Source organism: Podarcis filfolensis, assembly GCF_964270895.1.
Source record: "Podarcis filfolensis genome assembly, chromosome: 3".
NCBI lineage: Eukaryota > Metazoa > Chordata > Lepidosauria > Squamata > Lacertidae > Podarcis > Podarcis filfolensis.
Genome location: NC_139606.1, coordinates 2380857 through 2408208, shown reverse-complemented (window position 1 = coordinate 2408208; position 27352 = coordinate 2380857). Strand labels below are relative to the sequence as shown.

The window sequence follows — 27352 nt, the reverse complement described above, 5'->3', positions numbered from 1 at the left end:
TGAGGTGGCAGTATGAGAGGCACTGCAATCGGGTGATGGCCTGACATGAAAGTTGCACCAGCACTCTGCGGTCTGACCCTAGGAGCACTGCAGCCTGCTGGTTTCACCTTCTTTTTAACTTGATTAAGCTTAGATTAATCTTCGGTGGAAACTGAGGCATGGGGTGCTACGTTGAGAGAGGTAGCGCACAGGATATGCAAAGCGGTCTCTCACTTGCAATGTTAATGGCAGACTGCTTTAGCCAAGGGGCTAAACAGGAGCAGGAGGAGCTTCCAAGCCCGACTCCGTTTCAAGAGAGGGGCAACCTAGAAGGGAGCGCTCGGCCCTCAGTGGCTCCCGGGCGGCTTCACCGCCGATGGAAGATTTGCGCGTTGACCCGGGTCCCAGTTTGGCCCGCGGACATTCCTTCATCGCCATGGTCGCTTGACCGCAAAAAGCGCCTCAAAGCGACCCACCAGGACCTTCCGTGTTTGGCCCTGCGCCAGCTCCCCCGGGCATTCATCGACCTTGGAAACTGAAAGACGCCTCTGAATCCCCCCACCCAGGCGAAAGGAGGGCGCCAACTTGAATGAGATACGGAGGGGGGGGAGGTAAGCCCTGCGCCGCGGAATTGAGCAGCAGACTCTGGGAATAGCAATGGCGACGGCTGTACCCGCCCGTCTGACCGGGCCTCCCATATATAAAAATATAACAAAGCATCAGACGCTAAAAGGCTGCCTCCAAGTCGTGCAGTCGTTTATCTCCCCGGCACCTGACGGGGGGGCGGAATCCCCCGGTCCCTGGAGAGGAAGATCCTAAACAGAATCCGACCCCGAAATCCCGGAAGTCGCTCTACGGGAAACTCTCACTTCCGTTTTGGGAAAAGCTTTCAAGGAACCCGGAAGCTTCCGGCCTCCAGAGCGGAGCGGCTTCAAAGGCGCATGCGCGCACCCCACCCCGGTGAAGGAACGCCCCTCCGCAAGCGCCGCCGGAAACCCGAGAGAGCCCCGCCTCCTTCCTCCTCCTCCTCCAACCAGAAGCGGGAGCTCGATCCCGCTCACAGGCGGCGTTCCGCTAGTCGAAGGCTGCGCCTGCGCAGTGCCCTCCTGCACCCGCCTCGCGCCGCGACCCGACGCGCCTCTTCCTCGCCGCCGGCTGCCCTTTCCCCTCCTGCCGCCAAGATGCCGCGGATCATGATCAAGGGGGGCGTGTGGCGAAACACGGAGGTAGGTGGCGCAGCTCCCCCCGCCTCGCCCCCCCCCGCCGCCGCCCCTTCGCTCTCCGGAGGCCCCTCGGAGGCGTGCGGGTGGAGGGCAGTGCGCCTGCGCCAAGCGGGCTACGGCGCCTGCGCACCAGCCGCGCGCTCTCCGTCCGTCTGTCTGTCTCTGCGTAGGAGGCGATGGCGCCTAGGAAACGTTTCAAAAAATAACATTTTCAAAAAAGAATGCAGTGCAAAGGTTGCAAGAGGCACAGTCTGATCCGACCAATAAATAATAATCCATGTTAGTGTCTGTAGCAGCCTCCCACCTACTTTTTCTGCGAATCCTCCCGATGCGTAGGAGCTGGCACGCCCCTCCTCCCGCTGGAACTTAGCGCCCCAGAATGAAAAGTTTCTATATGGGCTTTGCGGGCAAGACTTTCCCTTTGTTGGATTTTGCTTTCCATTGTTTCGTTTGGATGCCTGCCCTTCACCCTGGGGTCCTGGAGTGCTTGGTAGCAGTTTAAAATGTCTCTGTCAAAAGGTAGAAAGAACTGGGTGGGGATGGCTGGGGATCAGCTTTTAAGGCATGTGACAGGTATAGTGAACGTTTGGCTTTTCAGATGTTGCTGAACTGCAACTCCCATCACCCCTGGCTGGTGATCAGGCTTGTTGCAGCTGACGGCAGTTGCAGTTCAACATCTGGGGAGCCAAAGGTTCCCATATCTGATATACAGGGTGGCACTATTGTCTTTTAAACCTCTCCATATCCAGAATGAGAAGCTGTTACATGAAGTCCTCTAGCTGGGGAGAAACAGTGTGTGTACATCCTAAACATGGAGAAGGAACTGGCAAGCCACTCCAGTACTTTGCCAAGAAAATTCCATGGACATAAAAAAGGAGAAGCTCTGAGAAGAAAGAGAGAGTTTCCAAGGCATGCTTTGGTTCATGGAGTCACAGAGAGTCGAACACGACTAAGACGACTAAACAACAACATCCTAAACAAGCCCCGTATTTGTAGGCACAGATAAGTGCATGAACCTTCTGCTTGTGGTTGTAGTCATAGTAAGCAGGCTATGGCACTCAGGGGACATTTAAAACACAACTTCCTATGCTTTAGTCAGTTTTGCAGGCTTTGACATACTAAAACCATGTGTGCAGTTCCTGGACACACTGTCATTAGTCTTCAATAAACCCCCCCAAATACTGGAGTTTATCTTATCTTTAGCTGTTTGTGCAGCGTTGTGATGGAATTCTCTTCCTCAGCCTGAGTGAGGTGTGCCTACTCTAGTAGCAGCAGTAAAGGTTTCTCCCCTGGGATGCAGTCTTTTAGCATCATTGTTGGGATGAAAAAAGCTTGCCTTGCCTTGCCTTGCCTTTTTTTGCATAGGGTATTGTTGTAATGACTAATACATTTTTATTCTCTCTTCGTTTTAAGGATGAAATTCTTAAAGCAGCTGTAATGAAATATGGCAAAAACCAATGGTCTCGTATTGCCTCTTTATTACACAGAAAATCAGCAAAGCAGTGCAAAGCCAGATGGTAGGTACCAGAAAATAACCTATGGGGGAATTTTGATACGTTGTTATTGGGAAACTTCATCAGAGTTTATCAAGTCAAGGCAGGTGAAGTGGGGACTACATATTGTCTGTGTCAGAAATTCCTGCACAATACTCCACAGACATCCTAATTCTTCAATCAAAATAAGAAAATTTGTGTACAGTAATTGTTTCTGTGCAGAGAAGGACCACACAAATATATCCAGAGGCTAAGTGAAATCCAAGTGAGATAAATTTTCCTGCATTAATACTGATTCACGCTTTACATTTAGCTGCTTACATTCTTTGATATTCTTCTTACAAGAGTGGCTTTTTAAAGTTGTGTATTTTGTAAGATGGAGCTTACAGAGTTCAGCTACATTATCAAACAAATTTCAAGTGGAACTTTCCAGCTCATATTATAGTTTGGGGGAGAGTAAGCACAAGTATCCTAATTTTGTAATATCAACTGATATATGACTGCTTCGGTCAGTGATTTTCAGCCATTGTGCCATGGCACCCTGGGGTGCCTTGAATGATGGTCAGGGGTCCTGTGGGCAACAGTGGCCTCTGTCCCTCTTTCCGTCCCTCCCTCCTCTGATGCCCTCTTGCTTCTCTGCCTCCCAAAGGCTGGAACAGCTGTTTATTGCAGCAGCCCTGGCAATAAGCTCTGCAGGCGAATGGTGCCACTGGGAGGCACCTCTCTTTTGGGTGGTGGGGCAGCAACTCAAAGCCAGGGACAGCAGCTGCCCAGAGGACTCTCAAGGAGAGGGGAGAGAAAAGGATGCTGAGGTAACACTCCACTAGGGAGGGTGTTCGAAAAAGTGTGTGAGGCTGCCAGGTCTGCAGGCAAGGGGTGACATAACTGGACTCCTGAGCCCCACAGGGGTGCCGCCGAAAGAATGTACCATATTTTTTGCTCCATAAGAGGCACTTTTTTCCTCCTAAAAAGTAAGGGGAAATGTCTGTGCGTCTTATGGAGCGAATGCGCTGCACGGCAGAGGGATCCCTCGGCTGCTGTTGCAGTCGCGAGCTGAGGGATGCCTCTGCAGCCGGAGCCATGGCTCCCGTCTGCCCCTCCTCTCGCCTCACTGGAAAGCAAGCTAAGCACCTGTCCTGGTGTCTCCCCCTCCTCTTCTTGCTCTGGCATCGCCGTGCTTTACAACGAGGCGGGAGGAGGGATGGGCAAGCAAAGTGAGAGCTGCGCAAAGCGGGACAGAAGCCATGTAAGCGGCTCTCGCTTTGCTTGCTTTAAAGCAAGAAAAGTGAGAGCCGCTTACATGCTCTGTGCAGAATTTTTTTCTTCTTGTTTTCCTCCTCTAAAAACTAGGTCTTATGGTCAGGTGCGTCTTATGGAGCAGAAAAATACGGGTAGTTGGTTAAGGGAGCCGTGGACTTAAAAAGGTTGGAAACTCTGGCTTAGGGCATTTTTTAATTGGCCTGGGCCATGTTAGTTTTTCAGTGTAGATTACAGTTCATATTTTGAAAGTAGCCTATATACTACCTTTATAGATGCAGTAATTATGAGAAATAAAGTTGGCAAAATTGGGACTATTTTCATTTTCTTTATGTATCTATATACTATAGCAGATTCAAGAAAGGCTATGTGAAATCCTCTGTAGAGCTAATTTATAGGTGTTTGATCGTGTTAACAGTATCTTGAAAAAAATCTCATTTTTATTATTTTGAACAAGGTATGAGTGGCTGGACCCAAGTATCAAGAAAACAGAATGGTCACGAGAAGAAGAGGAGAAGTTGTTGCATTTGGCCAAACTTATGCCAACCCAGTGGAGGACAATCGCACCAATTATTGGGAGAACAGCTGCCCAGTGCTTGGAACACTATGAATTTCTCCTGTGAGTAATTCTGCTCTCTAATGAAGTTAGTTTTTGATATTGAGAGACCTAGTTACAGAACTAACTCAGGATTTCAGAAGAAAGCTTTTAGTTGTTTAAGAGTTGTTTGCATCCAGAGACAATTGAGGAGTGTACCTTTGGGGGTGAAGTCAACCCGTTAGAGGGTTACAGCCCTTTCTGTGGCTGTAGAGACCGATACAGGAGAGACATGTTTTGTTGCAGCAGGGGCAGATGAAGGTGTCCTGTTGTGCTGCTGCAGATGCACCATATGCATGACTTGACTTTCTGTCTCCAGACAATGATAATCTGCAAGGGATTCCCATATGATGGGGTTAATGTAGCCAGCCTTCATGTCATGTTTGCAGACCTCTTTGGTCTGTTAGCGGGCCTGGTACTGGAAGCCAGCTCCCCGTGGAGCACGTCCTTGGGGATCCTGCCATCTTCCATTCTGTGTACAGCAGCAAACACAAATATGGGCAGCAAATTCAAAATGACAGCTGTGGGGCATGACCTATTGCTGCCATCTCTTAAAAAGCAGAAAAAGATAGAGCATCACAAAATGCCTGTCCCATCAATGAAGTAAGGAAGTGACTGTATCAGTCACCTGCACACTCACAAACTCTTTGCACCTCTCTTCTGTTCAGAACAGATGGGTGTTCAGTCCTGGCATCCATGAAATGTGAACATGTTTAAGGAGGTTGTACTCAATGTAGGAGTGGGTGGGTGAGCAGGAACTGTATTCTGGATTTTTGAGGGGATGTTTACTGAGGCTTTTCGGTTGTGCCGTAGGAAGTACTGGTGGGCACCATGTTGACAGCTCCTGATTTTTTTGGGTTGGTTGTATTGTCTTTGGTTTGTATCCAACTAAGTCATACTGAGAGGAGAGCCACTGATATCAGTAGATATGGACAACTTAAGTCCATTCAATGTCTTATATTGGTATATATTTGCTTCATATTTTTGCACTTGTTCTACATGTTATATTTTCAGGGATAAGGCTGCTCAAAGAGACAATGAGGAAGAAACTGCTGATGATCCTAGAAAACTTAAACCCGGAGAAATTGACCCAAACCCAGAAACCAAGCCAGCCAGACCAGACCCTATTGATATGGATGAGGGTATGCTTGAAACAGTTTTATGAATTTGTCCCCACTCCATCCTTTGACACGTTCATTATATAGCACAATTCTTTCCTTTTGTGACTTTCCTTCATTAGCCTATCAATTGTTTTATGGTTTCAGTCAGCTATTGCAAGGCTGAAGAATCTTCCCCCAAGCACAGAATTCTGTTAGCATACATCACATTATTTGTCTCTCACAAACACAGACACACCATGTACACATGAATAGAGCTTGGCTTGTGTTTCATCTTTGCAAAGAAAAAGAGTTCCCCTTTTCTAGCTCACAGACTAAAGCTGCACAGAGATCTAAAACATCACTCCTGCATGGCCAGATCACTCGTCTGTGCTGAGAAAGCATTCCTTTTCAGAGATTAAACGTAGCAAGCCAACCATTTGTTTCATTTCCGCTTCTTGGGGAATGAAGTAAAGTGGCCTTACAGGAAGAGATATTTGTCTGCATGGCTAGTTCACTGCAGAGTGGAACTTGGGAAAAGGGCATGGCCAAGTGATAAAGGGCAAGTTGTAAAGAGAGTGCTGAGGGGCATGTAAAGAGGTATTGCAGACTGGATTAGGTCTTCAGGCTGGAGGTTTTTCCAAAGGATCCCCCTTAAAGTTCTGCCTGGAAATTAATTAATTAACTTTGAAGTGACTCCAGTTTGATAGGAAGAAATAAATTTTATTGCTATCATGTTAAAGAAAAAGTCATAATATACAAACTATTGGTGGACATGGTCCATCGTTTTAACAGTATGTGTGCATAGATTGAAACCTCAGTAATATAGGAAGAAACTTGTTGATTGCACTTTTTAAAAACCTATAGAAATAGAATATTTTTTTTTCTTGTATTCATACAAGAGATAGCAATAGAGCTCCTGTTGGCCTAATCATGTTTTGAACACATTCAGAAAAGGCAGAAGTGACCTGGGATTCCCACTTCTGAGAAGCATTTCATTCTTACCTATTTCATAGAGCAAGGTGTAAATGAGAGTGTGTGAACTGTGTACATTCCTTTTGCAGATGAACTCGAGATGCTTTCTGAAGCTAGAGCTCGGTTGGCGAACACTCAGGGAAAGAAAGCCAAAAGGAAAGCAAGAGAGAAGCAGCTGGAAGAAGCTAGGTATTACTTGACTCAGCTAAAACTGTTAATTGGCAGAGCTCCAGTCGAGGCAGGACGCTTGTCCAAGGGATGGAATAGCTATCTTGTCATAAGATGGCAGTAGAATGGTTAATTCTGCTCCTTGCAACCCCTAATTGATTTGCACAAACACTGTCAGATTCTGCATCTCTCCCTAAGATGAGAACAGTCATGCTTGGCACATGGTTTGTTTTCTATCTGTTGGAGTCTAATGTTGGGAAAATAAATAAATAAATATTGGGCTAAGATTGAGATGGGATCTCGAATCTCAATGCAGTGCTCCTGTGTTTCCCACCTATTTTCCTCTCCCCTTTTATTAATGACCCAAGTCACCAGGTTTTATTGGTGCTGCTAGTTTTACCTGTTCTAAGTATTAAAATGACTATAAATAATAAACTTTAAGCAGCTCAAATGCTGAGCTTTGATGGGTGAAATCCAGGTTCAGTTCAGCATTGGCGATGAAGCTCAAGGTATGGTTTGGTGCAAGTAAATATTTCTCAATCTGACCAGTCTTGCAGAGTTGCGAGGATAAAAGCCTGAAGTGTAAGATTTGGATTCAGATGTAAGAAATAAACAGCAAGCTGTTTTAATTGCTTGCAAACCATGCACCTTTCTTAATAATTTCTGAATTTTCAGGCATTCTTTATGAGAAGTCCAGAAACTCAGGATGATTTGTTAAATTGACAGATTTGGAGTTCAAGAAAGATTATTCTCTTCCTCCGCCCCCGCTCTGCAATCTGGCAGCAGCAGAAGTAAAATCAAGCAGATCCTTGAAACTTTGTGTTAAAGCCTTTTGAGACTTTGATCTCATGACTCAAAACTGATGTCTTGTGCTGTGTATAGCATAAAGGAATACTCGTGTGGAACTAATTTTCAGTATAAACTGCAAACATTTTACACAGTAAACCACAGTTAATGCTTCCTCTAGAAGTGGCCTATTTTTCAAAGCTAATAACAGCTGTTCAGATTTGTGTTAATCTGTCACACCTTTGCAGGCGCCTTGCTGCCCTCCAGAAGAGGAGAGAACTTCGAGCTGCAGGGATTGAGATCCAGAAGAAAAGAAAGAAGAAAAGGGGAGTAGACTACAATGCAGAAATCCCATTTGAGAAGAAACCTGCTGCAGGTTTTTATGACACATCAGAAGAAAACTACCAGGCCCTGGATGCAGATTTTAGGAAGTTAAGGCAGCAAGACTTGGATGGGGAGCTCAGATCGTAAGTTGGTTCTTGACTGAAAAGTTATGTTTAAATGGGGCAAAAGGGGTACAAAGCAAAGTCTTGTATAATGTTGCCAACAGTATGTGCTATGACACATTCCATCCATTTGTGTACTGTTGCTTATCTTTACTTTTTGTGAATTCTTACAAGACTTAGCATTTGAATGTCTTAGCTTTTTTAAAAGGTAACCCAAGTTTCTTACTATTGTTTTTGTGGAATGAAAATCATTAAAATATGTAGCTTTTCTCTGTTGGCTGTTTGAAAACTTAAGTTGGAGCTGGTCAAGGAAGACACTTTGGTGGCTTGGACAGTAATATTGTTCTGTTCCTAACTTTTTGATTGCTCTGCTCCCATTTTCCCTTTAATTTAGGAATTGTTGTCATGCAACAAAATCCAAATCTTGCAATGAGAATATTTTAAATGTAGCACAGAATTATTGGTGCTAAACAGAGGCATTAGTGTATAATTCACACAGATCTGCTCATCTCTGAGAGTGGTACAGCAAAAAGTCATGTTTCTTTAACTGATGGGCATATGTCATCTCCTTTTTACCATCTAAAGATTCCTAGAGGTCCTCTATCTGCAGTCCTATTTGTGATGGCTGTTGGACCATTAACTATATTGATTTGAGACAATATTGGTGTTACTGGAGTCTCTGTTGTTAAAAAGAAGAAGTAAGATTTAATTTTAAATAAGTAAGGTGACATAGCCTTGACACCTAATCCTAAAACCTCACAGAAGGAATCTGATTAACATCATAACTGTATTTTTAAGGCTTGCAAGAATGACATGATAGAGGTCTTTAGGATAAATGGTAAGGATAATTATGAAAGACCAGATTTAATCAATAAATTAAGCATTATTGGACAGATACACCAGTAATTTTTTTTGTCATGTCTGATATCCTGCTGAGTTAAACTTGGGAGTAGACGGTAGAGCCATTGAAATCAGTGCACGTTTGTAACTTCATTCAATGGAATTCAATGTGTCTACCTTGAGTATAGCTAACAGGATATTGCCCTTTATTAGACACCTTATGAAATAATTTATCAAGGTGCTGTACAATAGAAAGGAATAAAAACGTAATAAAAGCATACTACAATAAACTTCAGAGACAATAAAATGCTACAAGTACTGGTTGTTTTCTGTGCTTCAGAGGCCCAACTGGCCTCAGCCACAAGTCTGGCATGTAATGTTATCGGTGTCATCCTGTGGATCACTTTCAGCAGGCACCCTCACTTTGGCTTTCAGGTGTCCTGAAGGCATTTTATGCCAACAAGCTTTTCAAGTTGTTTAAAATCTTCTTGAGAAACCAGCCATTTTAATGATGGATCTTTATTGATTCTAAAAGTTTTTATTTTGTTATTCACCACCCTGATGCCACTTTTCTCTTCAAATTAATACAGTTGTCTTACAAATAACAACAAAACTTTATTCATCTGTCAATCTGATGTGACTTAAAAAACCCCCACTTGTGCTGTTGCAATAGATAAAGCACCCCATGCCTTTCTGAATTATTTATTGAATTATCAATCATTGGTACTTAATTGAGGCACTTCTGTTTTAACAGGGAAAAGGAAGGAAGAGAGCGAAAGAAAGATAGGCAACAGCTGAAACGGAAAAAAGAGTCTGATTTACCTTCAGCAATTCTTCAGACTAGTGGTGTGTCAGAATTCACAAAAAAAAGAAGCAAGCTGGTGCTTCCAGCTCCTCAGGTAAGTTGCTTGTTCCTATCACCGCCTTGTGATTTGTTTAAGTCACTGCAGACGCATGTGATGTGCCCAAATCATGAGGCTTTTCAGAAATTAAGGCTCAAATGTGCACGTATAATCTGCATCCCCCCCCTCCCGATGCATGTTGCCCATGGACTCCCACTTTTTAGCCCCCTTTTCATATCCCAGATTTGCAGTGCGAGAGTCTCTCAGGGTAGCTTTATATCCATTCATTTGCATATTCTTCTTGGAAGCCCCATCCTTTTTAGCACGATTTCATTGTGCCAGACACATCGTATTGCAGGAAATGCTTTTAGCACTGCAAAACTAGCAAAGGTTGCACCACTTTCCCCAGTTAAGTTGGAGGGGAAATGATGTAGGCTTAACCAGTTGAAGCAACTGCCTTTTTCCTGTTGGTATATTGACTAAGGGCAGTCCCTCTGGCACTATTTTAACAGCTAGCGTTTCTGATGTTAAGACAACTTTTCATTGTTGGGTGTTTCTCAGTTTATTAGGAATCCTGTCATATTGCAATGTATGGATTTCTCTCCTCTTCTTAAGATTTCAGATACAGAACTTGAAGAAGTAGTTAAAGTTGGCCAAGCAAGTGAGATTGCACGTCAGACAGCAGAGGAATCTGGAATCACAAACTCTGCATCCAGCACACTCCTGTCAGAATACAATGTTACCAACAATAGCATTGCTCTTAGAACACCTAAAACGCCAGCAGCACAGGACAGGATCCTACAGGTAAAGCCTAAATATAGTTTCATTTTAACATTGCACTGGTATCCTTTGCAGCTTCGTATTTTATTTGTAGTTAAGTGAAGTAAGTAATCAATCTTCCACCTCTGCTCCATTGTGTTGCATGGCTTGTTGGGAATGGGGAGCTGCCAACTCTTGCTTGGAACATAGCTTGTGGGTGGCTGCATAGCAGGAAGACTGGATGGCAGATGAAGCTCAAAGATAGACTTTTGTTTCAACCTGAACAAGCCATCCTTTCTCCTACCTGCAAGAGGAACAAAGCCCAGGATGTCAGTGGAAGACATTTTTATCAGTCAATTATGCTAGGTATTCAATATGACTAAATGGAATTGGTATTCTTGACTTCAAAGAAGCAAAATACTAACTTTTCATCCAATTTTGTTAGTTGATATTTGAGCAACATTTGGTTCCTTTTTGAAAATTGCACCTTGACTCATTGGATTGGTATTGGTGGTTTGTGGGTAGTTGCAGAAGGAAAAAAGTGGTTTATTTTTCCTCCTACCCAGCAATAGGTAGTATCTTTTGACATTGGGATATCTTTCTATATACATAAAAATTTAAGGCTGTCATTGCACATTTAGAGCATTTGCAGTGCCTCATCACCATCCTGTGTTTGCATGAAGTCATGGGGGAGGGGAGCAAAATAGAAGGCAGATCGCACAACACGGGTGTCTATGGCATGAGAGGGAGACAGGGGGAAAGGGGCAGTGTAAAACAACAGCAGAAGATTGAACAAAGCAGGTATGAAGTATTTGAGGGCTTTGCCTTGTTTATCGCTCTTGTAAGGTAGCTGAGGAATGGGAGAAGTTTTTAGTATAGTGAGAACGAAGGGGGAAAGTGGCTCTTTTAAACAACAGCTGAGATTTCAGTAATGTGAGGATGAAGGAAAACGTATTGGAAGAGAAAGATTCAGGAGTGGTTTGTTTATAAGAGTGCTGTGCAAAAGGATGCAGGGAGGAGGCATGGAGCAAAGGTGAACATGAGTGCAAAGCATGGTTGTAGAATAGAAGAGAGAAATAACTTTGGAAATGGGTTGGGAAGGTGAAAAGTGAGCTTAGTGGTTTCATGGAGTGGCAAGGGGAAGCTTCAGGGAGTGGCAGGGGGCTTCAGGGAGTGGCAGGGGGCTTCAGGGAGTGGCAGGGGGCTTCAGGGAGTGGCAGGGGGCTTCAGGGAGTGGCAGGGGGCTTCAGGGAGTGGCAGGGGGCTTCAGGGAATGGCAGGGGGCTTCAGGGAGTGGCAGGGGGCTTCAGGGAGTGGCAGGGGGCTTCAGGGAGTGGCAGGGGGCTTCAGGGAGTGGCAGGGGGCTTCAGGGAGTGGCAGGGGGCTTCAGGGAATGGCAGGGGGCTTCAGGGAATGGCAGGGGGCTTCAGGGAATGGCAGGGGGCTTCAGGGAGTGGCAGGGGGCTTCAGGGAGTGGCAGGGGGCTTCAGGGAGTGGCAGGGGGCTTCAGGGAATGGCAGGGGGCTTCAGGGAGTGGCAGGGGGCTTCAGGGAGTGGCAGGGGGCTTCAGGGAGTGGCAGGGGGCTTCAGGGAGTGGCAGGGGGCTTCAGGGAATGGCAGGGGGCTTCAGGGAATGGCAGGGGGCTTCAGGGAATGGCAGGGGGCTTCAGGGAGTGGCAGGGGGCTTCAGGGAGTGGCAGGGGGCTTCAGGGAATGGCAGGGGGCTTCAGGGAGTGGCAGGGGGCTTCAGGGAATGGCAGGGGGCTTCAGGGAGTGGCAGGGGGCTTCAGGGAGTGGCAGGGGGCTTCAGGGAGTGGCAGGGGGCTTCAGGGAGTGGCAGGGGGCTTCAGGGAGTGGCAGGGGGCTTCAGGGAATGGCAGGGGGCTTCAGGGAATGGCAGGGGGCTTCAGGGAATGGCAGGGGGCTTCAGGGAGTGGCAGGGGGCTTCAGGGAGTGGCAGGGGGCTTCAGGGAGTGGCAGGGGGCTTCAGGGAATGGCAGGGGGCTTCAGGGAATGGCAGGGGGCTTCAGGGAATGGCAGGGGGCTTCAGGGAATGGCAGGGGCAGCAAGTGGAGCAAGCAGGAGTGCAGCCCCTAGTTGATATATATATATTTATAGAATTTTAGTTTGGAAAATGATTCTATCTATCTATCTATCATCTATCTATCTATCTATCTATCTATCTATCTATCTATCTATCTATCTATCATCTATCTTCTTATGCAGGAAGCCCAGAATTTGATGGCTCTTACAAATGTTGATACCCCCTTGAAAGGTGGTCTGAATACCCCTCTCCATGAGAGTGACTTCACTGGAGTAACACCTCAGAGGCAAGTTGTTCAGACGCCAAATACAGTGCTTTCCACACCCTTCAGGTAAGTCATCTACTTGAGCTGTTGGGGAAGGGCAAAGATACATTTGAGCTTTCTTTTACCTTAATAAGGGTGTGTGTGTGTGTGTGTGTGTGTGTGTGTGTGTGTGTGTTTGTGTTTGTATTGGACACCAGATTTCCCAGGTTCCTCTCCATGATGAATTGCTGACTATAAATTCCAAATCCAAAACAGGGACTTGTAGGCTGGTAGTCTTTAAACAGTTAAAGATGAGCACAAAAATTGTGCTACCGCACTCATATTGGAGCAAATAATTTTTTTCTAGGACACCTTCCCATGGAGCTGAAGGGCTGACTCCTCATAGTGGAATGACTCCTAAGCCGGTAGTAGGTGTGACTCCAGGGAGAACTCCCTTGCGTGATAAACTAAATATTAATCCTGAGGAGGGAATGGCAGATTACAGTGATCCATCCTATACAAAACATATGGTAAGTAAATGGGAAATTATGTTCACTTCCACAATTTTATCCATTGCATTTCACAGGTGGGGGCTCTCAGAAATGATGATGGATCCACCCACCACCATCATGTCTTCCAAAAACAAATAGGAATTCATTGGAATCTTTACAAACATAATTTGACTAGATTTCCTGGTTTTTTAAAAATAAATTTTATTAAAGCATGGGTGCTCTAGTTTTGATTAGAGTAGTGACAAGCAAAGGGGATACATTTTAACTGTTTCTTTTCCTTTGCACCCATTTTCCCAATCTTAAATCCCCACCACCACCAAGCTACTTTGGGAGTTGACAACATTCCTGGGGGGTGGAGGTGGGAGAACAAATTCCTCAGCTCAGTTTTACAGAGTAGATTATATAAGTATTCTCTAATTTAAGGAAGTGCATTTGGAGTTAAGAATAAGCACTTGATCACATCAAGGCAAGAAGTTGTGGCTTTTTGTGGGTGCACACGTTTGTAGACATCATTTGGGCAGCAGCTCAAGTTCTGTGATTGCAGCCACTATGGTCACAGAAATAGACGGGAGCAATAACAGTGATCGCCCTCAAATCCCAAAGTGACTTGTTGACGATTGCCTGTCAAGACCTTTCATTGCTTTTGAGAATTGAGTCATTTCATAACTCTGAGCCCAGTGTGAAAGGAAGGACACAAAGCTGGTCCATAAGTAGTTGAAATCACCAGGCAGGCTTAAAAATAAAATGACTGCTTGCTTTATTGCTGTTTTTAGGAAAGTGAACATTTAGTGCATTAAATTACTTTAACATTCAACAGGAAAGAGAATCCCGTGAAAATTTGCGTCTAGGACTGATGGGTCTTCCTGCTCCAAAGAATGACTTTGAGATTGTCCTACCTGAAAATGCGGAAAAGGAACTCGAAGATCATAATGCAGATGATACATATATAGAGGATGCAGCTGATGCAGACGCTCGCAAGCAGGTAGAATGAATTATTAGATTTATAAAGCAGTGTAACATACTGTGTCCTTCTCCCATGAACTTCACCTAATTCATGTCTTAAATCTCTTTCTAGAGTATTCGAGAAATGGAGCGTATAAAGGCACTAAAGCGGATGCACAAAGCAGTTCAGAAAGATTTGCCAAGACCCTCTGAAGTAAGTTGTTCCTAATTCTGAAGAAGATGAAATAAGTTTAAAGCTGAGCGGAGGGAATGCTATCAGTAAAATGGTGAATAATAAATATTTGTAAGCTGCAGTATCAGTATTAGCAACGGGAGGTCTGGAGCCAAGTCTGTCCCCTAAGAAGTGGGGGAAATGCCATTTAAGACACGCGGATTTGCTGGCCAGTAGGAATTGTAGGTCAGGGCACTGGTCCACCACCCCTCACTTCCTTTTCAGAATAGCCATTCCGGAAAGCCGGTTGCTGGCCAAGCTGTTACAATGCTAAATGAAATTAATAAAGACAATAGAACATTATTTTCTGATTTTGTCAAATTCTGTGGATTTAATGTGTGTCTTGGCACTCTAGAGCACCTCTTGATGTAATGCAACAGTTGATTATCACATATGTAGTGTTACAAGACTAGCAGCAGTTCTTAAAAGGCTGGCTTTTTGGTTTTTTTTTGGATTAGGTAAATGAAACAATCCTGAGACCCTTAAATGTGGAGCCACCTCTAACAGATTTGCAGAAGAGTGAAGAGCTGATTAAGAAAGAGATGATTACCATGCTTCATTTTGACCTTGTGCATCACCCTTATGGAGAACTCCCAGGAGGCAAAAAGGGGAAAGTCCCAGGGTTTGGACCCGGTAGCACAGAACACCTATCTTATCTTGAACACAATCCTTATGAGAAATACTCAAAGGAAGACATCAAAAAGGTATATGTATCTCCTATTTCTCTGCATTGTTTATGCTCTCTGCCTACCATAGTACTACATTTTGCAAGGTTTAAACTTTCTAATTCTATTATTTCTTAAGCTGATTGGAAAATTTCTAAAACTTGCTTTTGGGAGTGCTTTGGGAGTACTGATGGTGTTTCAGTAAGCCTCTCTCTGCTTAACACCCAGATTTGCGATAGGACATCACTGAATGGCAATTAGAATCTTTTTAGATGAAATTTATGAACTATATTCTGGTGGTTTACAGCAATCATTACCAGTCTTTTTAAACCCAGGGCCCACTATAATTCCAACTTGAAAAATGGGATCACATTTTAGGGTTTTTTTTAGCATATGTGTGCCTCTTCCTTTCTTGGGGAAAGTCCATGCTTCAGATATTTTTTCTAAGGAACCTTGAGAACAGTAGTTGTGTGTCTGGGGGTAGAGATCTCTAACAGAGAATTCTTAGCACAGGCACAAAGCTACAATTCCCAGAGGTTTAGGGGATAAGCAGTTACAGTTCAAATGATATAGAACCAATATAAATTTGTGGTGTGTATGTGTGTGTTGATCATACTTACATCCCACTCTTCCTCCAAGCAGTGTACATGGTTCTTTTCATCTTTCATTTTAGTTAGGCAAAGAGCAAGTGATTGGTCCAAGGTCACTCAGTGAGCTTCATGGTCAAGTCTCCTCGATCCTAGTCCAACATTTCAGCCACTGTGCTATGCTGACTCTGTCTAAACATGTTCTCACTTTCCCTCCAATCTCTCTATTTCTCTTTATTAGAAAAGAGGGAACTAAAAAACTATGTGGTGTGGTGCATCTGATGTTACACCTCTCTGCCCAAGACCCAGTAAATCACAAGCACCTGATATTTAGCCTGGTAGTTACAGTTTGAGTTCTCCATAATTAATTCACATTTACATTTAACACAGCTAAAAATGGGGGAGAAGATTGGTAGTGACAGACAAGCTGCCCAAAATGTAGCTGTATCCATCATTACTGATCTTTCCCTGCAATCTGCAGTGACAAGACCATGTTTGTTGCGTCCGAGGGCCTGAGTGCATTCCTACCTTACTGGGGTGAGGCTTTACAGAAATAACTGGCACCCTAAATGAATAGTGCATATCTTAGAATATGTTCCCAGAATACCTACACATAAAATTCCACAATCTGGATTTAAGGTGGCTTTATGTAATTGCCTTGTAGTGTAGATCCACAATGATTATGAACTCTTTACTCCCTACTCTGAGTATAAAATAATGTAAGTTCTACAGAACAAATGCTTGAAGTTGAACAGAGTTCTGCGGAACATTCTTTCATCTTCCTCACATTGGCCCACGATTCCAAAATGTTTTGAATCAGTTTGGACTAGATGACCCTTGAGGTCCCTTCCAACTTTACAATTCTATGAACCAGTTCTAAGACCAGAATCACATAGGTTGGTGCTGTTATGTGGGAAGTGTCTTTATGAATACACACATGGACTGCTTACTTAAACAACAAAATGAATTAGAAGGGGTGTTGTGTCTATACTCATTTTGTATACAGTGGTACCTTGGTTCTCAAACTTAATCTGTTCCGGAAGTCTGTTCCAAAACCAAAGAATTCCAAAACCAAAGTGCGCTTTCCCATAGAAAGTAATGCAAAACGGATTGATCCGTTCCAGACTTTTAAAAACAACCCCTAAAACAGCAATTTAACATGAATTTTACTATCTAACGAAACCATTGATCCGTAAAACGAAAGCAACAATGTACTATAGTATAAAATAAGTAAGTATTGTAGATGATAAAAATAAAAATATGTTTTTCTTACCTGCACTGATGATAGTCATTGTTTGGATGGGGGGCTTTTATCCATTTCCACAGTCACATAATCAATCAGTAGCTGAACTGGGTTCCACACAGTCACAAAAACAAATGAACTGAAAAAGCCTCAAAAACAAAAGTGCCAAACTTAATCCATTCCGGAAGTCCGTTTGACTTCCGAAATGTTCAAAAACCAAGGCGCAGCTTCTGATTGGTGCAGGTGGCCCGGAAACAATAGCCGACAGCCGCATCGGACGTTCGGCTTCCGAAAAAAGTTCAACAACCGGAACACTTCCAGGTTTTCAGCATTTGAGTACCAAGGTGTTTGAGAACCAAGGTACCACTGTATTCTGTACAGCAAATGCAATGTGAAAACTGGGAAAAGTGCCACTGATGATTTATGTTTTTTATGTGACTGTGTAAGGTGTGTTGACACAAACAACAGAAAATGCTTTTCTTCAAATGGAGAAGTTTGCCCTGTAAATTGTTATATATATATAGTTCAAGAACAGCAAGAAAGGTGAAGTTGTAACTAATCCCTCATTTCAAACAGGCTGAAGAACTCCTGGCCCAAGAAATGGAAGTGGTGAAGCAAGGAATGGGGCACGGAGAGCTTTCAAGTGAAGCTTATAATCAGGTGTGGGAAGAATGTTACAGCCAGGTGTTGTTCCTTCCTGGGCAGAATCGCTACACACGAGCTAACTTGGCCAGTAAGAAAGACAGAATTGAATCCCTAGAGAAGAGACTTGAGGTTGGTATACATTTCCTTTTGAGAAACAGGCTTAATCTGACATTATGCCGTGTGTCCTGTCTTGTGTTTTAGCCCTAATTTGGAAGCGGGCACTGCTATTTCAATGGAATTCTATAGAACTGAAAAAATATTTTTTAAAAGAAAAACGTCTAGTGACACATGGCCTTAATTGGCATCATTCATATACTGGATAAATCAAGTTGAATCCAAAAACAGGAAGTGGTGCTTCTTGGTCATGCTAATGTATCCTGATACACTCCAGCATTATGCTCATCCTGTGGTTCAGTTTTGTGACTAGAGGTGGGCCTCAACTTGCCCTCCTGATAGCTGGAAGAAAGTAGTAGTTGTTCTTTCTGCCTAAGCTTCGTGGTTAGGGGATGCAGTGAATGGATTCCAGTGTTTCATATCTGTTTTGGCAAATCTGGCTTCTGTGTTTGGGTGCTGAGGAGCTGGAAGTTGAATGTAAATTGACAGCATACACTTCAAAAATATTTTGTCAGTTTAAAGTTGGGCAGAGCAACACAATGTTAACGTAAAATATTTATATATTCAAGTGTACAGTACAAGAAGGGGATTCCTACAAGCCCTGTGCAATACATTGTGTCGCACAAGCTTACTATCTGCACTAGTGCCATCTCAAAAGTTACTTCACACTTTACATGGTGATCATCTTTGCTACATCAGTTTCTCCCCAAAAGGCAAGGGAACTGTTGGGCAGATATGTGGAGCTGAATGTTTGGGGAACGTAAAGGATGGCCTGATTGACCCATCCTTGGGTATGAGTGCTGTGTGTAGAATAGAAAAGAAAGGCAACTCCTGCACAAGAGCTGGCTCATTTTCCTGGCCAAGGAGCCTAGTTCTGTCTTAGAATGAACTTGGCCAGCAGAAGGCACCATTGCTCTGTGGAATACTTCTGGTGACATGGAAAGATGAACTCTCAGTCGCTTTCCTATTTACTCTTCAGCTCAATATTTTTATTGAGTGGAATGATATAGTACCTTAAATACTCTTGCTGTGCAGCCCCACCAATTAAAAGACTGATTAAAATGGTGTTTTTTCTGTTTTAAAAAGACAAAACTGTTCTGTTTATATGACTGTTTGCAGTGCCTATTATATGGATTTGGGGAGGAAATTCCATAATCTTAGCTGGATTCACTATTTGGCCAATGTCACAAAAGACCCATCAAAAAAAGGTTGTGTGTGTGTATGAAATTGCTAAAATAAATACTGCATTTCATGCTGAAGTCCAGAGAAGGCTACCTATTAAAGTTTAAATGTAAGCTGTGTGAGATCATTCTTGGAGTGATGAGAAATGCACATTATACAATTTTACTTATTTTTTTCCATTTCCAAAGACATACGGTTGAGTTCAGCTCGGGGTGGAGGCTGCTTGTTTGTGTGTACATGCCTTTAAAGAAAAAGGAGACCTTAAATGTAATTAATAGTAGTAGATTCATACTTCTCCCTGCAGCCCTAGCACCAGTTCTCTCACTGTTTAGGAGAATTTGGATGCAATGTTGGATGCAATGCTGGGAAAGCCTGGATTCTCCACCGTGGGAGCAGGGCCGGGGCGGGAGAGTGCTAGAGTCCTGTCTAGTCAAGTTGCTTGGGACCATTTCTAGTCTGTTACCTCCAAGGCTGCTTGGACTAGTGAAACCAACCATCTGTCTCCTTGATCCTTGCCCATCCTGGCTCATAAAAGCGAGCCGGGAAGGGCTGGCAATGGACTCTGCGGGGTGCTGAATGCTTCCCTCTGTGAGGGAGCCTTCCCAGACCTGCTGAAAGAAGCGGTTATTAAACCGCTTGTTAAAAAAGAATCTTTGGACCTGGCCAATATGGCCAACTATTGCCCAGTCTCAAATCTTCCATTCTTGGGCAAGGTGATTGAGCGGGTGGTTGCTGAACAATTCCAGGCATGCCTGGAGGAGGCGGACCATTTGGATCCCTTCCAGTCAGGATCCAGGCCTCATCATGGAACTGAAAGTGCCTTGGCCACGCTGGTCGATGATCTCCGACGGGCTAGGGACAAAGGTGAAAGCTGTTTCCTAGATCTGCTGGATCTCTCAGCAGTCTTTGATACCATCGACCATAACATCCTTCTGGACCGTCTAGAGGAGCTGGGAGCACAGTGGTTCCACTCCTTCCTCCTGGGCTGTGTCCAGAAAGTGGTAGTGGGGGATGAGTGTTCAGACCCCTGGGCTCTCACTTGTGGGGTGCCTCCGGGTTCTGTCCTCTCCCCCGTGCTTTTTAATATCTGTATGAAGCTGCTGGGAGAGATCATTAGGGGGTTTGGGCTGGGTGTTCATTAGTATGCAGATGATACTCAGCTCTACCTCTCTTTCAAATCTGAACCATTGAAGGCAGTGAAGGTCCTGTGTGAGTGTCTGGAGGTGGTTGGAGGATGGATGGTGGAGGTTGAATCCTGACAAGAGCAGAAGTACTGTTTTTGGGGGACAGGGTGTGGGTGGGTGTGGGGGACTCCCTGGTCCTGAATGGGGCAAGTGTACCCCTGAAGGAGCAGGTGTGCAGCCTGGGAGTCATTCTGGACTCACAGCTGTCCATGGAGGCGCAGGTCATTTCTCTGCCCAGGGCAGCTGCCTACCAGCTCCATCTGGTATGCAGACTGAGACTACCCGCCTGTGAATTGTCTCGCCAGAGTGGTGCATGCTCTAGTTATCTCCCGCTTGGACTACTGCAACACACTCTATGTGGGGCTACCTTTGAAGGTGACCCGGAAGCTACAATTAATCCAGAATGCGGCAGCTAGACTGGTGACTGGGAGTGGCTGCCGAGATCGTATAACACTGGTCCTGTAAGACCTACATTGGCTCCCAGTACGTTTATGAGCACAATTCAAAGTGTTATTGCTGACCTTTAAAGCCCTAAACGGCCTCAGTCCAGTATACCTGAAGGAGCATCTCCACCCCTATCATTCAACCCGGACACAGGTCCAGCTCCAAGGGCCTTCTGGCGGTTCCCTCTGCGAGAAGTGCGGTTACAGGGAACCAGGCAGAGGGCCTTCTCGGTAGTGGGTCCCGCCCTGTGGAACGCCCTCCCATCAGAGGTGAAGGAAATAAACAAGTATCTCACTTTTAGAATACAATCGAAGGCAGTTCTGTTTAGGGAAGCTTTTAATGTTTGATGTTTTCTTGTGTTTTTAATCTGTTGGGAGCAGTCCAGAGTGGGGAAACCCAGCCAGGTGGGTGGGGTATAAATAAATAAATAAATTATTATTATTATTAAATTACCTATTTATTATTCTGCCCTTATTTCAGATGTAAGCTATTCAAGACATTTGATTGTATCCAACAAAGTTGTCCCTTGCATGCAACGACTTCCACTTGCACAATGCAACTTTCCTTCCCTCTCCTCCCCTCGTGAGCCCCCCTCAGTTTCTGGAGGTTTTTCCAGCTCTCTGAAGCAGAGGGGGTTCAGGGGGGTGCCTCTTGCGCGCAAGGGGTGATTTTGCTGGATACAACTCATTCGCTCGTTTATCGAAAGGTTGACTTTAGAATACTGCAAATTGGTTGAAAACGTTTTTCTTACAGTCAGGAGGAGGTCCTTTGAAAATGTTGTTTTCTTCCGTTTTAGAACTTAGAATTCAGTCTTTCTATAAACATTACAAGAGAAATTCAATACTGCTGATTGACCGTGTCCAAATATTTTTATTTTTATTATGATGGGTTTTATCATACCAGTTGCATGCTTTACCTTATAAATATTCAAAACATGCATCTATAATGCCAGACAAATTGAATCAGTTACATTTAATATTCCAAATGCAGTCACTTCTCCATTCCATGCACTTTGAAATATATTGCTGCTTGGATAAGTACAGCATGCATAGGTTAGATTTGATAGGGCTTTAGTAGTGAAGAGAGAAGGAACTATTAGTATTCACTTCGTAAGCAAAAGGCAGTAATGTCTCAGAGTACATTTTCGAATAGAACATTATAAATGAAGTATTGGGACCAGCTCGCCAGTTCCCTCCCACACCCCCCATGTTAGCTTCCTGGAGCTTCCCTTTTGCATCCCATGCAAGGAGGGAAGTAGGAAAGGCTCCATTGTGCCCATGTAAGCTTTTAGACCTTGACTTAGAATCATAGAATCATAGAGTTGGAAGAAACCACAAGGGCCATCGAGTCCAACCCCCTGCCAAGCAGGAAACACCATCAGAGCACTCCTGACATATGGTTGTCAAGCCTCTGCTTAAAGACCTCCAAAGAAGGAGACTCCACCACACTCCTTGGCAGCAAATTCCACTGTCGAACAGCTCTTACTGTCAGGAAGTTCTTCCTAATGTTTAGGTGGAATCTTCTTTCTTGTAGTTTGGATCCATTGCTCCGTGTCCGCTTCTCTGGAGCAGCAGAAAACAACCTTTCTCCCTCCTCTATGTGACATCCTTTTATATATTTGAACATGGCTATCATATCACCCCTTAACCTCCTCTTCTCCAGGCTAAACATGCCCAGCTCCCTTAGCCGTTCCTCATAAGGCATCGTTTCCAGGCCTTTGACCATTTTGGTTGCCCTCCTCTGGACACGTTCCAGTTTGTCAGTGTCCTTCTTGAACTGTGGTGCCCAGAACTGGACACAGTACTCCCGGTGAGGTCTGACCAGAGCAGAATACAGTGGCACTATTACTTCGCTTGATCTAGATGCTATACTCCTATTGATGCAGCCCAGAATTGCATTGGCTTTTTTAGCTGCCGCGTCACACTGTTGGCTCATGTCAAGTTTGTGGTCAACCAAGACTCCTAGATCCTTTTCACATGTGCTGCTCTCAAGCCAGGTGTCACCCATCTTGTATTTGTGCCTCTCATTTTTTATGACTTCTATGTTGTACCTCTCTCTTCTATTTCTTGCTAAAACTATTTTTGAACAACTACTCTCCCTTCTCACTACTCAAAGTTCTGCTGTTATTTTTCTTGTCCCTTTCTGCCTCAGTGTTGTACCATCCCTGCTTTTCTCTAACCTTTCCCGTTGTGGAAATCGCCACCTATTTCCTGTAAAGTGTTGCTTCCCTTTACCCTCTCCTCATTTTAACACCAAGGCAGGAGAGCATCTCAGTATTGAATATTGCCCTAGTCAGTAAATAGCTTTTGGCTTGTACCTGTCTACACTAACACAAAAAAGCAGCTTGCTCTCCCAGGCAACCTGCTTGGTGGTCCCTTGGTGGCCCCAGGCCATTGCAAGGCTGCACCAAGGCAACTACCTAGACAGAGGCAGTTGAGGAGCAAAAGGCAAAACTACTGTGTGGCATCAATGTAGGACTGTAATATAGAGAGACATGGCTTCTGTGTGTGAGAGTGTAAAAATTTGAATGCTTCCCATCTCTCTAGGGAAGGTTTTACTGGTATGTTTTTGAAAGAATCGCAAAGGTTCTGTTTCAGGGAAGAGCCTCACCTTATCTCAGACAGGAGGAGGAAATGACTGATCACAGGGAGTAAAACCTTGATACCATATTTCAGTTTCCGCTTGCTTATTCCTCTCACACTTGGAAGTATTTATTATTTTCAGATGTTTTAAAGTTTGCAGGCAGTTCAGTGTTGTACAACACCTTTTTGCAAATGCATTTGCACCTTCCAGTGTCCCTTCCAATTCTCTGATTCCTTTAGTGTGCAGAAATTCCCTGGAGGTGCTGGGTATCTAAATGGAATAAGAAGTTGGTAAACATGTCTTGCGCTGAACTACTCAATTTTGTTCATATTTTGTCCACTGTTTAAATGAAAAGCTCTATTTAAATTGCTGCAGTTTATAATCATAAATACGGCTTGACCAGTCAGATAAATACGAAAGTGTTTTTGTAGGGCAGGTTGCACACACAAGGCCTGTGGACAGCTGGTAGGCCTCTCCCAGTTGTTCGTGGTCCCTAGAGGAACTCTGAATATCTTCTAATCTGATTTCCCTTTCTATCTCATTGTGGAAATGACTATGGCTGCCAAACCAGGAACAGGGGAATGCCTGCATCACTTTATCCACGATGCTCCCTGGCTTCAGTTGTAAATTTCCTGTGTCTGGAGAAGAATGCATTAGACTACCTCTCGAGGTCCCTTCCAGCTTCAATTCAGCGGTGTGATTATCATTTCCTAAGGCTGTAGATTGTCTTAAATAAAAATTCCTCATACTGCATATTTTGCAGGAGAGGTTCTTTTAGGCATTCCCCAAGATTTCCAATGTTTCCAGTGGAAAAAGGTGTTTACAGTGATCAGGGAGTAAAGCTACTTTACTCCCTTTAATCGACCAGTTTAAAGTGGTCAAATTATAATTAGCAAGGAGGATTCAGCAGTTAAGTGATGTGAGTGTTCCAGAACTGGAAATTTTTCCACTGCCCTTATCTGACATACTCATTAAACAAAGCTACTATGTTAATACAGGCTGTGTAAATACCTCAACAGTTTTTCTAACAGCCAAAAGTAGTTGAACTGAAATATTCATAAATTTAAAAAGTAAATGGTTAAAAAGTTATATTCAATGGTTTAGCAATTATAAATGTGATAATTAGACAAATTCAAAGATTTACTTGGAGATTTTTCTTATTGAAATACTTGTAAATATTTTGAGAGATGGCAACATAGTCGCATACACTTTGCTTACATTATTCAGATTTTATGAAACAAAATTTAGGCCCACAGCAAAACTGTTAAAATACTAATTAAGCATGCCTGAAGAGTTGTATATGTAAGAAAATGTCCTTCTTAGAGCGAGTGATCTGAAAAAGTTAATTTAACTTTAGATTTTAGATTTCTCTGGTATTGTATCCATTCCAGTTGCCCAGTTTGTTTTGAATTGTATTCATTCATGATGACACTAATTTTTTGAAACAATATATTTTTAAATTTTACAAAATCTGAAAAAATAGCATAGTGGAAAATGTACTGTACTGTCAAAAAATTGGTGGTATATTAGTTGCAATGTGCTGCTCCAATGAAGAGTAAAAAAGGAAATATTAAATATACTCTTCTAACTGTGGTTTACCATAATATTTTAATATCCAAATGTTATTTAATTTCTGAAATACTTAATTTTTATCAATTACTTGATATGTTTTGCACAATGCTTTCCCATAAAAATAGCCTTTAAAAAGAAGCAAGTCCATGTGCCATTTTAATAAAGATGCTGAATTCTATACCTCTCCTGGTCCGTATTTGATCATGTTTGATCAACTGGTGGCATTAAAAGGGCTTCTTTTGCAGCAGTATTCAGAAGACCGTAGGGGAGCATCCCACCCATTTGGCAAGCAACTGTATGCTAATTGCTTGCTGTGTGAAGCAGTGACATGTGGATGCAATTTCAAGCAGACTTCCAAGTAGCAACCATTCTGTGTTGAGGGAACTTCAGCTCCCTGAATGAAGTATCTAGCATTTCCTTTTTGTCTTTATGGTTTTCAGCTACTCTAACGCTACCCATCCAGTGTTGTGTTCTTTTATCCCCTTGCTGTTGCTTTGTGCCTCTGCTATCTGTTGTGTGTCACTTCTCAAACTCCTGAGAGCCTTACATCCAAACTCCTTAAATCCAAACCTATCTCCCTAACAGATCCACCAGTGCAGGGGTAGGCAACCTAAGGCCCAGGGGCCGGATGCGGCCCAGTCACCACCTAAATCCGGCCCGCAGGCGGTCTGGGAATCAGTGTGTTTTTACATGAGTAGAATGTGCCCTTTTATTTAAAATGCATCTCTGGGTTATTTGTGGGGTCTGCCTGGTGTTTTAACATAAGTAGAATTTGTTCTTTTATTAAAAATGCATCTCTGGGTTATTTGTGGGGCATAGGAATTTGTTCATATTTCCCCCCCCCAAAAAATATAGTCCAGCCCACCACATGGTCTGAGGGACGGTGGACCAGCCCACTGCTGAAAAAGGTTGCTGACCTCTGCTCCACTGTAACAGAAAAGTCTTTGTTTATACTTTCTTGTACTGGAGGCAAAATGTTTTATAGTGTAACATTTCTTCTGTTCCTGAATTACAGCTCCACAGCTCATGACAGAATACATTTCAGAAATGTAACTGTTAGCACAGTTTTGCTCCGTGAATAATATGCAGGCTGTATTTCTTCAATAGATTAACAGAGGTCACATGACTACAGAAGCTAAGAGGGCTGCCAAGATGGAGAAAAAACTGAAGATATTGCTTGGTGGTTATCAGTCTCGAGCGATGGGGCTCATAAAGCAATTAAATGACTTGTGGGATCAAATTGAACAAGCTCATCTTGAATTGCGCACATTCGAGGAATTAAAGAAACATGAAGATGCTGCTATTCCTAGGAGATTAGAGGTAAAGTCATGAAATTCTGTTGGCCATCTAGAAAGAAGGAAGGTGGCAAAAGTTGTGTTAAGTCATGTAATTTTATTAGAGGTTGCTGCGTCCATTAATTAAAAAAAAAGTAGAGTAGAAAATCAGCATTAAAAAAATAGTATATTACTTTAGTCCATTTTATTTAGATGATTTTGTGTTGCTTATCACCATGTCATCAGGAGTCTTCCTTTTTCTTTTTCTTTTTCTTTTTCTTTTTCTTTTTCTTTTTCTTTTTCTTTTTCTTTTTCAACAGTTGATCCTATCCACAGAGTTGCATGAGCTTCTCTAACATAAATGTGCAGGTACATCATGGGAAAAGGCTCCTATGTGTACAGTATGGGATGTGTGCTTGTGTTGCATCATCTGAGACTCCCTGCTCGTATAATAATTTGCATTCTGCTACTTCTGGTGCCTTTTTATCAGCTGACCATTTTTATTGTTGCAGTGTCTAAAGGAAGATGTTCAGCGGCAACAGGAACGAGAGAAAGAACTTCAGCAGAGATTTGCAGAGTTCATGCTGGACAAGGAAGCTTTTCAGTCGAAATATTAAGTCACACATCTTGCTTAAGCCATGTTTTGTAACATTTCTCAAATGCAATAGATAGGTTTTGCCTCCTATGTCTCAAATCAAACATAAGCAAATTGGGTCCCAAATCCATTTTGTGTTTTACGTAAGACTGAAGGCCATGCATCTTATGAGGGAGAGGTGAATTGAAACATATACAGAGAGGATAATTGACACGCACTAAGGGGTGCTGTCCAGGGTAGAAATTCCAGCATCTAGGATTGGTTATGTGATGATCTTTGCTGATCACATCCACATTTTTGACCCTTTACAAACTGATATTCTGATATTAAATGGAAAAACCAGCAGATTCTTTTAAATCACATCATTTGCTAAATTGTTATTTTACCATTGCTACGATCCACAAGAACCAAACACTTTCATCTGTGTGCCAGCGGCTATGTACTGTGAATTTGGGGTGTAAAGCAATGTATTAAACTGTGTTTGTGTCCAGTAGCTTGAATGGAATCTGAAATTATTTCCCTGTAACACAATATTTATTTATGTAAAGAATGTGCCCTGAAAACCAAAAACACTGGCAAGGTGAAAAATAGTCAGTTCCAAAGATGGCAAAGGGAAGAATTCACTGGGAAGCGTTCCTGCACAAGCCCTTCGTACCATGAAAGGAAAGTGTGCAGCACAAAAGTATCACATTGCTTACTGCAGCTCCCATCCATTCCAAGGAGCCTTGCTCCCTGTGACGTGTGGTGAGTGGACTGGGGGTTTAGGCTAGTCCCCTAAATCTTCCTTCCTTCCATCTTCCCAAAGCCTGGGAAGTTTCTGCCTGGCTTAG

The 27352-nt window shown here is 43.4% G+C and overlaps 1 protein-coding gene across 1 annotated transcript; it reads left to right on the top strand.

Annotated features, from left to right (window-relative positions):
• The first annotated feature begins 1052 nt into the window (after window positions 1-1052).
• On the top strand, window positions 1053-27015 carry CDC5L (cell division cycle 5 like). Its single transcript, XM_083606446.1, has 16 exons — window positions 1053-1205; window positions 2616-2719; window positions 4410-4571; window positions 5562-5689; window positions 6709-6808; window positions 7822-8040; window positions 9614-9758; window positions 10317-10505; window positions 12687-12835; window positions 13116-13278; window positions 14078-14242; window positions 14336-14416; window positions 14893-15138; window positions 17506-17703; window positions 25761-25973; window positions 26440-27015. Exons 1-16 carry the CDS (start codon window positions 1161-1163, stop codon window positions 26542-26544), a joined length of 2412 nt encoding a protein of 803 aa, XP_083462572.1. The 5' UTR covers window positions 1053-1160; the 3' UTR covers window positions 26545-27015.
• Window positions 27016-27352: the final 337 nt, after the last annotated feature.

Excerpts from the sequence above, each read along its gene's own strand:
- CDC5L (XM_083606446.1), top strand. The coding sequence starts at position 1,161 with ATGCCGCGGATCATGATCAAGGGGGGCGTGTGGCGAAACACGGAG. Across the intron at positions 4,572-5,561 it reads GAACACTATGAATTTCTCCT|GGATAAGGCTGCTCAAAGAG; the intron begins GTGAGTAATTCT and ends TTATATTTTCAG. Across the intron at positions 25,974-26,439 it reads CTATTCCTAGGAGATTAGAG|TGTCTAAAGGAAGATGTTCA; the intron begins GTAAAGTCATGA and ends TTATTGTTGCAG.